Source organism: Psittacula echo (assembly GCF_963264785.1).
Source record: "Psittacula echo genome assembly, chromosome: 13".
NCBI lineage: Eukaryota > Metazoa > Chordata > Aves > Psittaciformes > Psittacidae > Psittacula > Psittacula echo.
Window position 1 is genome coordinate 12,270,746 of NC_137749.1, and position 15,792 is coordinate 12,286,537.

Here is a 15,792-nt window from a genome sequence, read left to right on the forward strand (position 1 = left end):
GCACCCCAATATTCACGCGTGCGCTTCCCCACTTGAGCACGGCCCCAAATAACACTAAAGCAGGACGAGGCCCAAAGGCAGGTGGGACTTCTCAAGCGCGTGGGGGCCTAAACTGACTCATCCCAGCCCAGAGCTGCAGCAGCCACACAGCTGAGCTGATATTTGGGGGGAAAACGCCGAGAAAAGGGGGAAACGCAAATGAAAGCAAGAGGAAGAGGAGCGTGGGTCCTTACCTGCTGCGTGAAGGCTGCCTGGGGTGAAGTGGGGGACTTGCTGGCGGCCCCCAGCTGAGTGTCCTGCTTGGCTTCAGCCTGGAGCTCCTTGGCCTCCGAGTCAGCCGGCGTGGTGGGGAGCCCGAAGCCTTCCTCGCTATCCGCCATGTTACGAGCTTCCTTCGCCGGATCCCCCACTGCAGGCACACATGGGGAGAGAGCAGAGATAAGAGACGCATAAGTCAACGCTGATGTTTAATAAAATATAGAGCTATCTATACATTAGCGATGGGAAAGCCAGCCGGAGCCCTGGGCAGGGCTGCCCGACAAACCCGCGCTGTCCGCAACTCACTTCCAGCTGCCCGGGGAGGGAACGAGGCCCTTTAACTTTGGGAGAGGGAGAAATAAAGACTTTTATTTATTATCGCAGCCCGCAAGGGATGATAGGATTTGGGGGGGGGGGGGGGGGGAAGGAGCGGGGGAAGAGGGGGTGGGGGTGCGGGGAGGGAGGGGAAGGGGAGGCGGTATTATTGAATGCATCTTTTGGTAAAGGTAAACAGCGCATTTTAAGTCTGTCTGGCAGGACGCAGGGAGCAAGGCACCGGGGGGCCGTGGACCGGCCAACTCATCGCAGAAGTGACTCTGGAGGTTTGGGGTTCAAGGTGGGGGGGGGAGTGGAAGAGACTCCCCCGAGCTTTAGACACCTCCAGTTGGCCCGGGCTCGCTGCTGCCGAGGGGGCCGAGAGCCCCCTTCATTGCTCCCAGGGAAACGGGAGCTTTCACCCCACTCCGGTAGCGACCAAGCAAATGCCACCGACACGCCAGGCCCCATATATAGGCCCATTTGCAAAGAAAATCCAACTTCTGCCATCGCTACTGGAAAAAATTAAATAAATAGAAAAATAAAATAAAATAAAATAAAACAAAACCTTTTCTCCCCCTCCCCGCACAGTTGCAAGTAAAGCAAAGGATGGACGAGATAGTTAAAATCTAAAAATACAAATACATCTGTCGGCAGAGACACTGTGCAAGGTAATGCGCGCTCGGGCTGGTGGAATTGGGGCTGAAGGGAGCTAAGCCATAACACTGAGAGTCAAACTACACCGGCAGCGAAAACGAGCTTCAAAAATACACGGTTTCTCTCTGACGCGAGTAACCACAGCGAGTTCTAAAAGGGCTATTTTGACGTGGCTTTAAAGGTTCTGTCAGGAATGGTAAAAGTTTCAAAGCAGCACCAAAAAAAACCCAGATAAAAGATAAAAGCAATTGAATTATCTGTTAGTTTTTGTTCTTAAGAAGTTTAGAGTTTTAGTAGGTTTGAGGGGAGGGAAATCTCTCTCGTATGTTTCAAAGGGGATTCATTTTGGAAAGGCCAACCATATGGAGGCAATATTGGTTTTAAGGACATGAGAATGTTTTGAAATGAGTTCTTCTTCTCCCTGCAACAATATTTAAAAGCCTTAAAAAAGGAGGGGAAAAAAAGGCAAATCTCCTTTAAATGCAGAGGAAAATTACGGAAAAGAGGGGGAGAAAATTGTCTTCCCTGCTAGCGGTGGGTAATAGATACATGTACATATACATAATTCAGAAGGACAAAAAGAGAAGGGACTCCAGGTCCGCATCTCTGGAGCTAAAGATCACGGACAGAAACGGCCCGGCCCCCCCTCCTCCTTCTCTCTTTCCCTCCCTCCTTCCCAAACTCTCTTTTCCCACTGCACACCAGCCAAGAGCTTGGCACTAAGTGACTGAAGGGCGAAGCAAAAGCGCTACCGAGAGCGGAAAGTGCGCGGAGGGACGCGGGTTGCTGCGGCAGCCGGTGCCCCGGGCCCGGGCCCAGCCCGCGGGGGCAGAGCCGCGGCTCCAGGGACCATTTAAGGCTTTTATTTTTCCCTTCCTCCTCCTCTTCTTCTTTTCCCCCTCCCTGCACTGTTGTTTCCTTATTTCTCCCCTTGCTGCAGCTTGGGAAGTTCCCGTTATCCATTTTTGAGTCTATTTCCCTCCAGCTTGGAGCTATTATTCCCCCTTGAGCTGCCAAAATTAGAGGAGAGGGGAAGGAAAATAAATAGCATTAATAAAGAACGTTTATTAAAACAAAGAAGGAGCCAGCTACGGCAGCGCAGAGCAGTCTGGCCCCAGCGAGCCCTCCGCATCGAGACACGATAAAGCAAATATAAAAATACTAATAATATTCATTAAAAAGGGGGGATAACGGCAAAAAAATAACGCAGCAACTAAGCAATTGGGGATCCATGCCTTCTCTTTTTTTTCCCCTTTAAAGAGCTGCTGAGAAGAAATAGAGCTTGACAGAACCAGGCCGCGGTGGCTGTATGAGAAACGCATCCTGCGCTGCTGAAGTAGCACCAAGTGGGTTTGCGGAGGGGCAAAAATAAAGGGGAACAGGAAAAGAAAATCCCCCCCTTCGCTTTTGTCCCTCGCCCCCACCTCCCAGCCCCACACGCGGCCGCGGAAGCCCTGGGAAGGCAGCCCCCCCCCCCTTTTCCCCTTCTCCTCCCCGTCTCCAGAGGCCTCGCAGCTCCTCGGCAGCGACAATCTGTGCCCAACAATGCCCCCAGCCAGCCCCTTTCGCTCTCCTTCGGTCACCCCCACGCACACACGGATGACAGACACCGACGGACATACATGGCAATGGAAGAGCTGTTACCTTGCTCGTTGAATTCCATGCAATCAATGCATCTCCGTACATACAATGTGTGTGTCTATTTTCCCCCTTTGCAATGGAAATTACAATGGGATCAGGCTTCGCGTGTGCATATTTCCTTTTATTTATTTATTTGCGGATCAGCATGTGAAAACCCAGCCTGGAAGAAAAAAATCTATCCAATGCAAGCCTGCTTGCCTGCTCCTCTCTCTCTCTCCCTCTTTCCCTCCCTCCCCTGCTCTCTCCAAACACTTCCAGGTTGTCAGACGCACTAGGAAGGATCCTGAGACCAAGATAAAGCCCCCACCCCCACCTCAGCCTGATCTGGAAGATGCAGTTTTCCCCACCCCACTCTATCTACTCCCTACCTAAAAAAAAAAAAAAAATAATTAAAAAAATAAAAAACAAAAATAACAATTAAAAAAGAGGGAGAGGATTCAAGAGAGGGAAAAGAAAACGGCTCCCTCGTGCAGGAAAAATTAAAATAAAAGCGCAAAAAGAAGGAGGGAAAAAAAAAAAGTTTCGAGCTGGTGGCGACCGCCGCTCCTCCGGGCAGGTTCGCGGCGCTGCCGCCGTGGCTGCGCGGAGCCGGGCGCGGAGCGCGACGGAGCGGAGCGCGGAGGTGACGTGGGCTCGTCCAGCTCCGTCCGCCAAGTGCCGGGACCCACTACCCAACCAGCTGGGATCCTGCTCCGGAGAGACTCACCCTCGCACAGCCCTCCCCGCCCCCTCCCCCCCAAACCTCCTTTTCCAGCCTATTTTTCTGGCCGGCAAACAAGAACAAGGCACAAAGACAATCATCAAACTCCCCAGCAGCCCTCCCCCCCTCTCCCTCACCTCCTTCCCCTCTCCCTCCCTCCCTCCTCCATCCATCTCTCCCAACCAAAGAGAAAATTCAGCGCCTGGGAATATCTCCCCCCCCTTCCTCCCCTCCCTCATCCCTTTAAATAAATCGCTGGCTCCGCTAACCTCGCACAGTCCCCCCACCCCCCCCAGCACCCCTCTTCCTCAAAGCCAGCCTAGAGGCGTGGATTTAAATCCAGCTTTATATTTGCTAATGCTCACAGAGGCCTTTTATTGGGGGGGTAGATGGGGTACCCCTAAATGGACTCACTTAGGTATAACCTGGAGGGGGGGAAAAAGGGGAAGGATGAAACGCGGCGGAGTGGGACTGAAAAACCCCGCGAAGATGGACCCCTAGTGGGGTTGTAGCCCTTCTGCCCGCTTGTGGAGGCAGCCAGGCTCCTTCTCCTGCCCTTCCCCATCCTCTTCCTCACCCCGCGCAGTGCTGCCCGGCCGCGGGCCGCAGCCCTCCGGAGCTCTTCGCCTCGCTCAAATAATCAACCCGTCAGGGAGGAGCGGGGATGTGGCTTTATCTGCATCTTCCTTCGCTCCCTTTTTTTAATGTATTATTGGGAGGGTAAAGTTGAATAGGTCAGCGCAGGGTAAACAGCCTCCCTGTCGCATTCTGCGGGCTGAAGAGAACCAGATTGGCGAGGCGGATTTTTGATAAGACTCGGAATAAATGGCATGGTTTAGATCTGCTCTGCCCACCCTCCTCCTGCCCCCACCCTCTCCTCATCAGAGTGTCCCATCCCTGTATTTTCCACCCCCCCCCCCTTTCCAATAAAATAAATCCCTCACGGTTTTCTGCCTCTCGTTCGTTTCTGTTGCATTTCGTGGAAGTTTTCAGCTATCCCACCCTTGCTCCCAGCTCCCGCAGGGCGCGATAACACCGGAGCCCCCTCAAAGTTTGAGGTGAGGAAGCGAAAACCCTGGGGGTGAGCGGCTATTAGGAGGGGTGGAGGGGTAGGGAGGGCACAATTTCCCTTGTTCGCCCCAGTTCAAGCTGCTACTTGAGGAGAAACAGCCAACAGTAAACGGTTGCAAATAAGAATAATAAAATCACTGCACTTGTAGCCACAGAGAATAAGCCAAAGAATGCTACTTAAACAAACAGAACAAAGCTTGCCCCATATTTCATTATTTTTAGAGAGAAAGGAGCCGTGGAGCTTTTCCAAAGACAAATAAACGAGGGAACGAACCGGGCGGCTCTTCCCGCCGGGAAAGAGGCGGCGGCGGCGGCCGGAGCAGCTCCGGGGCCTGGGGAGGGTGGCCCGGCCGAACCCTCCCACCGCACCGCGCTGCTTCGAAAGGTGCAAACCAGAGGGTGGAAAAACAAGGGGGAAATAAACAGATATCAAGGAGATGCTGCCGGTGATGGGGGAAAGCCACGGAAGGAGCGCGGTGGGTCCAGCCCCGAGCGTATGCTGGGAGCATACACCGAGGTACCCAGTTCTCCTGAAAGAAGAGGGGTTTCTCTTAAAAATCTTAACGAAAGCAGCGAGGAGAAAGGTTTCTTGCAGCCGGTAGCGAGGGGGAACCCGAGCTTCCCTCCCCTCGCCGGGAAGAAAGGCAAAAAGTGAAAATCCCTCAAGTTTGGAAGAGCGAACCCGAGCACGGCCGCTGCCTGGGAAAACACTCACCTCTCCAGTGCCAAACTAGCGCTCACACACCTTGAAGACAAGTTGAAAACGATGCAAATAAATCGAATTTATTTCCGTCTGCAGGTTGGATGGGGGTAAAAAGGAAGGGGGGGGGGGAAGCTGGGAAAAAGATGGCAAGTCCAGGCTCTCCAGGACCGTAATGTCAAGGCGAAGGAGCCTTTCAGCTAGAAGCCGATTTGTGGTCTCCGACAAATTAAATATTACTGTTTATTACCAGCCATACTCCGATAAAATAAAGAGTTCAAGGCGATAGCTGCTATCTCACGAGCTTTGCTCCTATAGGACACGGAGACGTCACCAACCACGCAACTGGCCTGTTCTGTCATGGTTGACTGCAGCAGTAATGGAAGGTTAATTTGTATTATTCTCCTCTTTTTAAGGCTCTATCAGTGAGATTCCTGCTTTTTTTTCCCCTCTTCCCCCTCCCCCCAAAAAAATCCGTTCAGTACAATGCAAAATACAACGAGGTTGTGAGTGTGCAGCTTCTCTATATAGATGCGTGTGTGTGTATATAGTCATAAATATACATATATTCACACTCCGAGATATATAACGCTTATGTATATATGCGGGTGTGAGGCCGTATAGATCATATATATATATATATGTATCTCTTATGTATATGTGTACATATATATATATCTGATAGACGTATGTGTATCACCCAAGCAGGCATGGAGGCGCTGGAAACTCCAGGAGAACCCGCTCCTTCTTGGAATGGAAAAGGGGGAAACCAGCAGCAAAACTCCCCTTCACCAGGAGCAGCTTAGTTCATCCAACGGTATTGGCATTGTTCAGCTTAATTTAGTAATTTCATTGTATTTTCTTTAAATAATGCTCTTAGAGCGAGCAGAAAACTCGTCAGATGAATGCTCAGGCGCTTCTGGAAGGCAGCGCACTGGGATATATATAGTAAATGATAACCTGGTTATTTGCACAGATTCAAGTGTGCTTCGGGAACCAATTATTTACCCTGATTTAAAATAAATAAATAAATAAAAGGGGGGGGAAAAGTAGTAAATTGAGGAGATTATTTGCCAAATAAGATTGACAAGAGAAGGGAAAAAACAAGAAATAACCCTAAAAAAACACCAAATGCCTCTGAGTACAAGCAAGAGCTGAGGAGGAGCCGCCGGCGCTTCCCCGCGTCCCATCTTTCCTTTAAGTTGGAGTGATTTGGGATGCACTGGCGGCTGCTGCAGAAAGATTTTACACACACGCACCCCCCACTCCCTACTCCCCCCACCCCCCAAAAAACCCCGCGATGCTAAAACGTTGCTTTCTCCAACAGAAAAAGAGAGGAGGAGAAACAGGGAGAATGAAACCAAAGAGCAACACCTATGGAGCGAGGAGCTCCTGGACGCTGCCGAGGTGAGTGTTCCCGGCCGAGACGGCTGCAGGCAGCACCCCCCAACCTCCCCGGCCGACAGCATCTGCCTGGATTGACCCGGTTCCCCCAGGCTGAGCGCCCACTCCGGCTCTGTAGATCCCGGCGGGAGCCAGGCCCTCACAGCAAACAACACCGAGGCGAAAAAACACCACCAAAACCCCCAAAACCAGCAAAAAGAAAAGGGGGGGGGGGGGAAGGTAGAAAAAGCCCCATTGTACCCGAGAAATAAAATCCTTTTCCCCCATCCCGACCTCCACCTAAATTTCCCCCCACTCAAAGGAAGCTGCAGCCGGACGATGGAGAACGGGCTCCTGCGGGCCCGAGCCCCAAACCGCCACCAGCCCCCGCCTATAGATACGCATATAGAAGTATAGGTGTGAGTGCAACGCCTGGACACGAGGTCTGCAAACGCACACATGACACCTTCTCCTTGCTCAAGTGCTGTAACACATTTTATACCTTCAGATTGAACGTGCAACATGAACGGCTGAGTGCAGAGCTGTACAGATACTTGTCTATATACGTGTCTGTGAGTATATATACAGACACGCACATCACAAAATCATCTGTGCGTGCATCAGCGTTAATGCAACCTTTTGCACACTCGCACGACGGCACAAGTGCAAAGCCAGCCGTGCCCCGGCCCTTACACACACCCACATGTAGATATTTACCTTTCTCCTATGGTTTACACACATGGGTTTTGGGTGTGCACAAACATCATTCTGCCCCCACTCTCCACGCAGCTCAGTGCAAATCCGTGCACCCGCTAAAGGCGGGGGGGTGTGTAAATGTGTGCACACCGCCTATGAGCCCTACTCCGTATATATATACATATATACACATAAAGTAGACACAAATATCTATAATAAAAGCTCCCGCACGCATAGAAACACCGGAGAGTCCATCAGCAGCCACAGATCCAAACCCCCCCACACTTACCTCCCTGGGTGTGGGGGGGCGTGCTTGAGTGGGGGTCCCCGAGCCTTTTGCACATACACACACACGCTCGATCTCCCTTGCTCAGCTCCCCGCCGCAGTCAGAAGCGCAGGATCAGGCCCAGGCCCCGCCGCCCGTCCCCGGGGCCTCAGGCCGCGGGGAGCCCCCGCTTTTTGAGGCCGCATGGCCGGACCCCTCTGCCCTTTTGCTACCTTCGGAGGATGTCCCTCGCCCTGGAGGTTTCTCCTATCGGCTATTCCCCAGGAGAGGTGGAGGGACAGGAAGGGGGGGGTGGCCGGGGTGCTGGCTTGCAGTGGGGTCGAGGTGTCAGCAGTAAGAAATAGTGCCGAGCATGAACTCACCCCCTACCTTCCCCCAACACACCCTCCGCTTTAAAATCACTTCTTGGGGAGGTTTAACCAACTCGAAAAGGCTTTTGCGATCCATCCGTAGCCGGCGGCTCCTCGACAGCCGCCCGGGGACCCGGGCACGCTGCCCTGGCCGGTACAACACCGGTTCTTAGGCCTCCGGCAGCTTCGGCTTGCTCATGCCCTCTTCTCCCCCCATCTCACCCCGAGATTCCATGGCAGGAATTACCCCCCACACCCCCTTTCCATTTTTAGGTAATTTACTTCCACTTTTTGACCACTTCTCCTTTTATTCCTATCTCCCTTCTGTTGGCGGCGTACCCGCTGTGGCGATATACGCACCTGGGAGAAAACAAGTATTTAAAACAATCATCCTCCCTGGAAGCGTTTTGCTCCATTCACTTTGTGTTTTCTTGTTTGGTTTGGAGGGTTTGGTTTTTTTTCCCTCTACCTTAGGGGCAGCGCCTGCATTGATCTCTTTGTAGCCCCGATACAGCTCTCCCCGTGTGTATATTTCCATGACAAAACCCTGCGTTTAGCGGTCTAGACCTCGCTCAGACGAGCCTTGGGGGGTAGATACCTGGGGTAGAGATTCTTGCTGTAACTTAGGGGGTTTTGTAACTACAGGTGAACACCAGTTTTCTTTTCATGTTTGTGGTTTCGGGTCCTTTTTTTTCCCGCCCTTCTGGCTACTTAAGGACGAAAAAAAGGGAAAGAACTTTGTAATTAAGAGCCGTCCCCCCCTCCCCTCAGCCCATTCATTTCCCAGGCAAACTCCTGGCTTTAAAACGGTGACCAAAAAGTGCAGCATAAACAGCCGGGCAGAGGCAGGGCTGCAGAATTGCACAACGCTGCCTTTCGGAGCCTCCCACTCGTGGGATGCAGGTTCCTTTTTCTCTCAAATGACAAGCAGGGAAAGGGTGAGAGGGTCCCAAAGTCAAGCTAGGAGCATCCCTGGAGCAAAAGGGATCAATATTCTCGCCCCAATTTGCTTCCAAAAACCATCTCCCCCGGAACTAACCGCAGCCGGGGGGAGCCGGGGCTTGGCCCCCCAGTCCAACTTTTCCGCGGCCACAGTGCTGCTCGGACAAGAGGGAATTAGGCTGCATTTCTTTTCCCCACCCCTTTCTGAGAGCCAGACCGGGTGACATTTTGGCACGAGGTGCCCATCGGGTTCCCCTCCCCGTCCCTATCAATGACGGATGCGCCGATGGAGAGGAGCGCGTTATCGATGCCGGAATGGAAAGGCTAATCTGCTCTTGCCAAACAGGGTGTCAATCAGGGCGTTATCTCGGCCCAAAGGAGAAAATAAAGGCAGATAAGGCCTCCACTCTCGCCCTGGGAAGAAAGCTAATGGGGGCAAGAGGGGGAAAGTCTTCAGCGCCCTGTGCTTTTCCCTGAAAGTGATTTTGCAATGACCTTGAAGGGGGGGCGGGGAGAGGAGCCCGGACCGAAAGGGTTTGAATCAGTGTCTGAATAAAGGCCGCACTAGCGACACCTGTAATTGTTCCTTCCTCCCCTCCTTTTCCTCCCTGGGCAGGACCAGGACCGGCTCCCGCTGTGCCCCGGCTCTCCTGGAGAGCCCATCTCAGGCACCCACACACCGACCTCACTCCAAAAACTTCCTTTCCAATTAATTTTTCTTTCTCTATTTCCTTCTTCACGATCAATTTTCCCTTCTTCATACTTCCTATTTTTCCTTCCTTTTTGTTTTTGGTTCTCCTCCCTTTTCTCGCCCCCGTTCGCTTTCTATCCCCTACCCTAAATTAACGCAGAGCGAAAGCGCAGCCGAGCCCGGCCGATCCATTATGACCACGTTATCCTTTGTATTGCCAGGATACCCACAGATTTCGGGAGCCGAAGAGGCTCCCAGGAAGGCCGAGGGCGGCCTCGCTGCGCGATAGGAACCGACCTACCCCGCGGCATCCTAAACCACAACTTTAATCCACGTAAGGAAAATACAGATGCTGTAAAATAACCCAAACAGAGCCTGAAAGACTTTTTTTGTTCTCTTCAGGAATTAAATGCAGAAAAAAAGTATATATCTGAAGGAAAAAGAGAAAAGGGAAAAAAAAAAAAGAGCATTTACCCCTTTACATGGGGTGCCAGGCCACAAGCTGTAAATCCGGCCCAGCTGCGCGGCCGCAGATAGTTCCGCGGCAACCCAAGCAGAGGGCACAGCCCCACGGGTGTGCGGGGCAGCACCAGAGCTCTTTGCAAAGAGCGTTTCCCAGCCTTATCCCGCCGATCGGGATTCCGATCCCCAGGATTGCAGGTAGCTTTCCCCCACTGTTTTTCCACGCAGAGGTGGAGAAAGGAGCTGGAGATTTGGGTGCCAAGAGATGCTGGTGTTGGCAGTCGGTTTGGTGAACCCGACTTTATAAGCCCCTGTGCTATAAATCGCCACAGATTCATACCTGTTCCACGCATATTAAGCGTCCTTGTTGCATACCTGCTCGTCCGTTTGGTCTAGTGGTTTTGGGCACAGAAAACGCTGCTTTCACGCGTTGAAAGAAAATATTAGGAGCTCATTTCGTATCTGTTTTGAGGGGTTTGGGGAAGAGATGTACACGCGTCTTTCCCTGCACCAGTGTATGTCTGCACGGGGGTTGGGGGTCGAGCACATTTTGGGTACTATACGCTTATTCGTTCATTTCCAACGAATAATTCTAGGGTTTAGGGAATTAACGCTCAAATCTCCACGCAAAACCCTCCCTCGGTGGAGCCCGGGCACTACCTGCGGGGCCCAGCCAGGGTCCTTCCCCCCTGGGCCGGGGGCAGGAGCCACCAACCTCCCGGCTCCGGGGGCCGGAGCAGCCGCCGTTCAAGGCAATGTCTATTTTCTGTCATTAATAACTCTTTTCTTTCTCTCTCTCTCTCAGAAAAAAAAATCGCTTTTGGATCCAAGATTGGTTTTTATGATTCAGTCGGACAAGACGGAACACATGTTAGTTTAAGCAGGTTCATGAAATAGCTGTAAATCAAATAAAGTTTACGAGTTTAGCAGGAAATACTGAAAAGATGAAGAAAAAAACCCCCCCGTCGGCCGAGGCAGAGACCAGCAGGGCTAAAAGAGTTGGTGGAGTTTTGTCCTGCTCTGTGTTTCTCTCTGTTCTCTTGTGCATCTTGCCGATTAAAGGCCTTGAGACCCCGTGTTGGCGCCAAGTGGCATGTTATTAATCAGTTATCCCGAGGTTCAGTCCACATAAGAGAGAAATTTAATCACCAGAAACCAGACCCGACATAAAAGAGAAATCTAAAATCAATTCCCGCCCGTCGCTCCCCCCCCCCCCCCCCCAAGCGATCAGAACGAGCAGAAGCAATCAAGATCTCGCTCCTTCTCCCTCTTAATTGCAATGGGAGAAGTGCAGATTTATCCGGGATTTATCCCGAAGAGCAATTGGGAAAAAAACCCAAATAACATTAAAAAAGGAATCTAAAAAGACCCCAAACAAGGACCCGCCATCACAAAGCAACAACTTTGTCCTTGATCTCGCTATAAAAACGTGATGGGGGAGAAATATCCCAGGCGGAGCCTTTTATAATGGAAAGTGTGTGTGTGTGTAGGGGGGAGGAATGGCATTTATCGCTGTTAAAATGATCTTTGAAGGCTCCCAGGGTAAGGGCCCGTTGAGGGGTCCGTCCACCCCATCCCAGATGCCGGTCCCAGCCTTTGCCTCCTTCCTCCAGCCCAGGCTTTACTCGAGGACGGGAATGCTGGAGGATGTCTCTCCCGCAAGCTGTGTGTGCCCCCCCACCATGGGAGCTAAGCCTCTTCCCGACCCACCAGCAGTGCCCCCGCCTTCTGCCAGGGGGTTTTGGGTGGGAATAACCAGGTTCGGGCTAGGCCGTGTGGGTTGGAGGAGCCCTTGACCCTTCTCTCTGCCTCCAGGACAGAGCCGTGGAGCAGGTCCCCTACTCCTAGAAGGGACCGGAGAGGACAACAGGGGAGAATGGACCAAAACATCCCATTCCCTCCCCGGAAAAGCCTGCTCGAAACGCAGGGGAACACGGAGGGGCTCGGCCGAGCAGTTTCCACGCGTGTTTTCCATGGGACTTCCCCCCCGGGTTTTTCTGCCTGCTGCCAGGCACGGCTTGTGGATAGGGGGGGGGTTCAGTTGTCCCTCCTCTGCGGCTTGGAGCCGTGAAGGGCACACGGGGGAGGATGGAGGCCGGCGGCCGCCCCGGGGCTATATTTGGAAAAGAATTTGGAAGCTCTTCCAGCAAATCTGTGCGAAAGGTACGGGCCCGAAGGGACGGGCAGCCCCGGGGGGTGCCTCTTCCCCGGCCCCCCTTTCCTCCCTGGGCCACCCCATGTTTCGGGGCAGCTCCGCCTCGCGTTTATTCCTGGACAGAGAAAGGGCGCAAGAAAACACCTTTGCCTGCCCCAGCAGGAGCAACCTCACCCCGCTCTCTCCCTATCCATGATAGCCTGGGGTTAGCAGCAGTGCTCCCCCTCAATGGGTTAAAGGCTCCTGAAGAGGCTCTAACTTTGTGCCAGCGAGATTTGCTTGTTTTGCCTTAAAAAACACATAGCCGGGGGGTGTCCTGTTGGCCTGGGAGACGAAGGAGAGCCGCTGCCTCGCAGCCTTCTCCCACCTGAGCAAACCTGCTTGGGATATTTTAACGAAAAACGTATTTCTTTCCACCGCATTTCTCTCTCCGCCAACACCCCCTCGAAACCCTAGAAAGCATTGATTTGATTTGGGCTGCCTGATGGGCTCCTTTTCCCTCCTGATCGTTTTCCTACAGCCCAAACAGACTGGAAACCACAGAGAAAATAATCAAAGTGCAGCATGTTTTCCCACAGTAGGAATGCATGTTAGCACTCTCTCCACGTCTTGATCCTCTGTTGGCGTGTGGGTACCCATGCGGAGATGCCTCCAGAGGCAGATGCACAGATGCAAGAAGGCTTTTGGGTGTTCGCAAACCACCGGGACCTATGGACGTGGTCAGCCCACTGCCTCGGGGTGAGAATGCCTGCCTGGAGCTGAGCGTTTCGATGTAAGCGCTGGGAGATACGTACACGAATGGGCATAGAACCAATTTGTACCCGCTCCCATCGGTCTGTTCAGCTGCAGCCCCTGGAGTGATGCTAGCAAACCCATGGGTACAGCACCTACCAGTGCCCGTGGGTGCTCCTTCCACACTCAGCCCTAATCGGCTTTGCCGCCGTCTGGCTACGCCCGCTCCCCCGCCATGATGCCAGGGAACAGGGTGGAAAAGGAGAGGGAAAGGCAAGATTTGGGGAAGGAGCAGGTGAAGGGGGGTAGTGGCAAGGGGAACGGGTGGGTTCCGGGGGGGAAGAGGGCTCGTTTTCCAGCAGAAAATGGTTTTCCGACCCCCCCCTCGCTGTCAAGCACATCCGTAACTCCTCCTCTGTCTGCGGAGCGGCTCCGCTCCCCCCGTCCCGGCTCCCGCAGCTGGGCGGCGTAGGTAGCTCCAGATAAGTGAAAGTGGTATTTTTATAGGCTGATAAAAGAGACTTATCTCGGCTTTCCCGAATCTGACAAAGATTCCCTAATTGGTCATTTACCCACAGCAGCATCCCCAGACCAGGGCTCGGCGGACTCTATTTTCAGCCTCCAAAGGGGGTGTCTCTCCCCCGGCTCCCCGGGCTCTTCCCTTCCCACATCCCCCGAGAGCGCTTCTCCTCATGCCCGTTCACTCGCATACGCTGAGGCTGGGGTGGATGGGGAGCCCCCCCCCCCCCCCCATCACTTACCAAGGGCCCCGCCACGGCCCCCTTTGCAACCCGCGGGGACCCTCCGCCTGGATCGGCCTCGGGGGAGCGATTCTCTGTTGCATTTCCCCTGCAGGAATCAATCCCAAGGGACTGCACACCGGGGAGGGCTCATCCCCCCACTAATCACCCTCCATGTGCTGGCTGCAAGCGTCCATAAACTGCGTATTAGGTCTTTTTGTGACACCAAATACATTTTAACACCTGGAAAAACCTTCCCTATCGCATACAAATGCAGGTTTAAGTCAGCTGAAAACCCTCTGCTATGGATGGATGAATGGAGACACTCAGAGTTCTGCACCAATGCTGCCTCCTCCAATCCACTGGGTGCTGAGATTAAATGGGCGTTTAATCCCTGGGATTAATTACAAACAGCGAAGTGTGGTCACCCTTTCTCCCATGGCTTCCCAGGGAGCTCAAGTCCCTCTATAACAAGCTACAACTATCTCACCACCAGCCCCATCTCTGTCCCATGCGCCACCTGGGATTTTTTCTCCTCTCCAATACATTTCAGCCACCAGGTTACCAAAAGAACCCCAAAGCACAGAGGAAATGCATGTCTGAACAGTCAGCCCTTGCAGCCAGATTGCATCACAAGCCTTGAAGCAAGCTGGGAAGTCACCCACTACACTTATTTCTCATTTTCCTTCTTTCTTTTCCTGGGGAAGGGGGAAGGGACTTGGGGATTAACGGCCCATCTGACCTACCAGTGGTGGATGCACATGAATCAAACACAATCAAAGGCCCCAGTGTCAGCATTAGCTTGACCTCTACAACCGGCTCAGGGCTCAGTAAGCAGCAAGGCCTGCTCTGGCCAGAGCAGCATGAGCTTTCCCTTGGGTTATTAATGCCTCCCGAGGGCTCTGCCCAGCCTGGCTGAGCCCATCAGGTTGTGGTTACAGCCACCTCAACCACCCTGGGGTGCAGAGCTGATGGGGATGGACCCGGCTCTGTCCTGCCACGGCAACACCAGCATGATGGTCCTGCTTGGCTGAGTGAAAACAGGTCTCAGGGCTTTAAACCGTCCACTCAAAATCATGGACAAGAGGAAGGGAGGTGGAGTTTTCTCTGGGGGGGAGGGGGTGTCTGTTTTCTTTTTGTTTGTGGTTTTGTTATTTGGTTGGTTTTCCCTTGTGCTCATGTCTTTTGCCTTTCCATGGCTTTTTGGGAATGGTTTCCCTTGGTTGGTTTTGGAAGAAGAGGTTTCACATCCCATCAGACCCTCTGCAGCCAGCAGTGCAGGGCAAGGTCAAGCCCCGTGGGAACAGGCGAAGTCCCAGCCCCACCACGCAGTCATTTGGGACCCACATCCCGTCTAATGTGCTCCATGCAGTGATTTGGGATCCACATTACAGCTAATATGCTTCAGACCTGGCCCTGAGGCTCAGCAGATGCTGAAGCATGGAGGAGCTAAACTTCATTAAAGTCCAAACAAATGCCTTATGGCATCTTTGGAAACAGGAGTGGCACTTGAGCACATTGAATACCTCTTTCCTTCATGCAGAGGAACAAAGAAGAGCACATCAGTTAGTTCCCAAACCAACTCACCAGCAGGAAAGCGGTTTGTCTGCGGGAGCTGATTTTGAGGTGAGTATTTCAGAAAATACCCTCTTTTCGGTGAACTTTTCCCTCACCCAAATCATCAGGATCATCAGTGGCTCTGCAGGAGCAGTCCCCAAAGGGGATGTACATGGTCCGATCAAAGATTCAAGCACCCTCCTTTTAAATGTCATCCTTAATGGAAATAGCGTAACCTCCTCTTCTCCCTGCCTAGTCCAACCTGCTCTATTTTTATTTCCTCCATGCATGCTTTAACTTAACATTGACTTCTGCTTTTAACCTGCTTCTTCCACACACATATATAAATGCAATCCTCCTTTTGAAGAGGAGATGCCAACACTCTCTCAGCTACACTTGGCTCTTCAACTCCAACAGCTTGGCTGTCATTAAACCTCATTATTTTATTTTCTGCA

General features: G+C 52.6%; 1 protein-coding gene across 1 annotated transcript in view; it reads right to left on the reverse strand.

Annotated features, from left to right (window-relative positions):
- Window positions 1–2,902, reverse strand: part of TBX5 (T-box transcription factor 5) — a 39,241-nt gene extending 36,339 nt beyond the window's left edge. The window contains exons 1-2 of the mRNA XM_080628833.1: window positions 2,875–2,902; window positions 234–409 (exon numbers count right to left, since the gene is read on the reverse strand). Coding sequence (XP_080484959.1) covers window positions 234–409; window positions 2,875–2,893 — 195 coding nt within the window. The 5' untranslated portion in view covers window positions 2,894–2,902. The remainder of the gene's footprint in view (window positions 1–233; window positions 410–2,874) is intronic.
- Window positions 2,903–15,792: the final 12,890 nt, after the last annotated feature.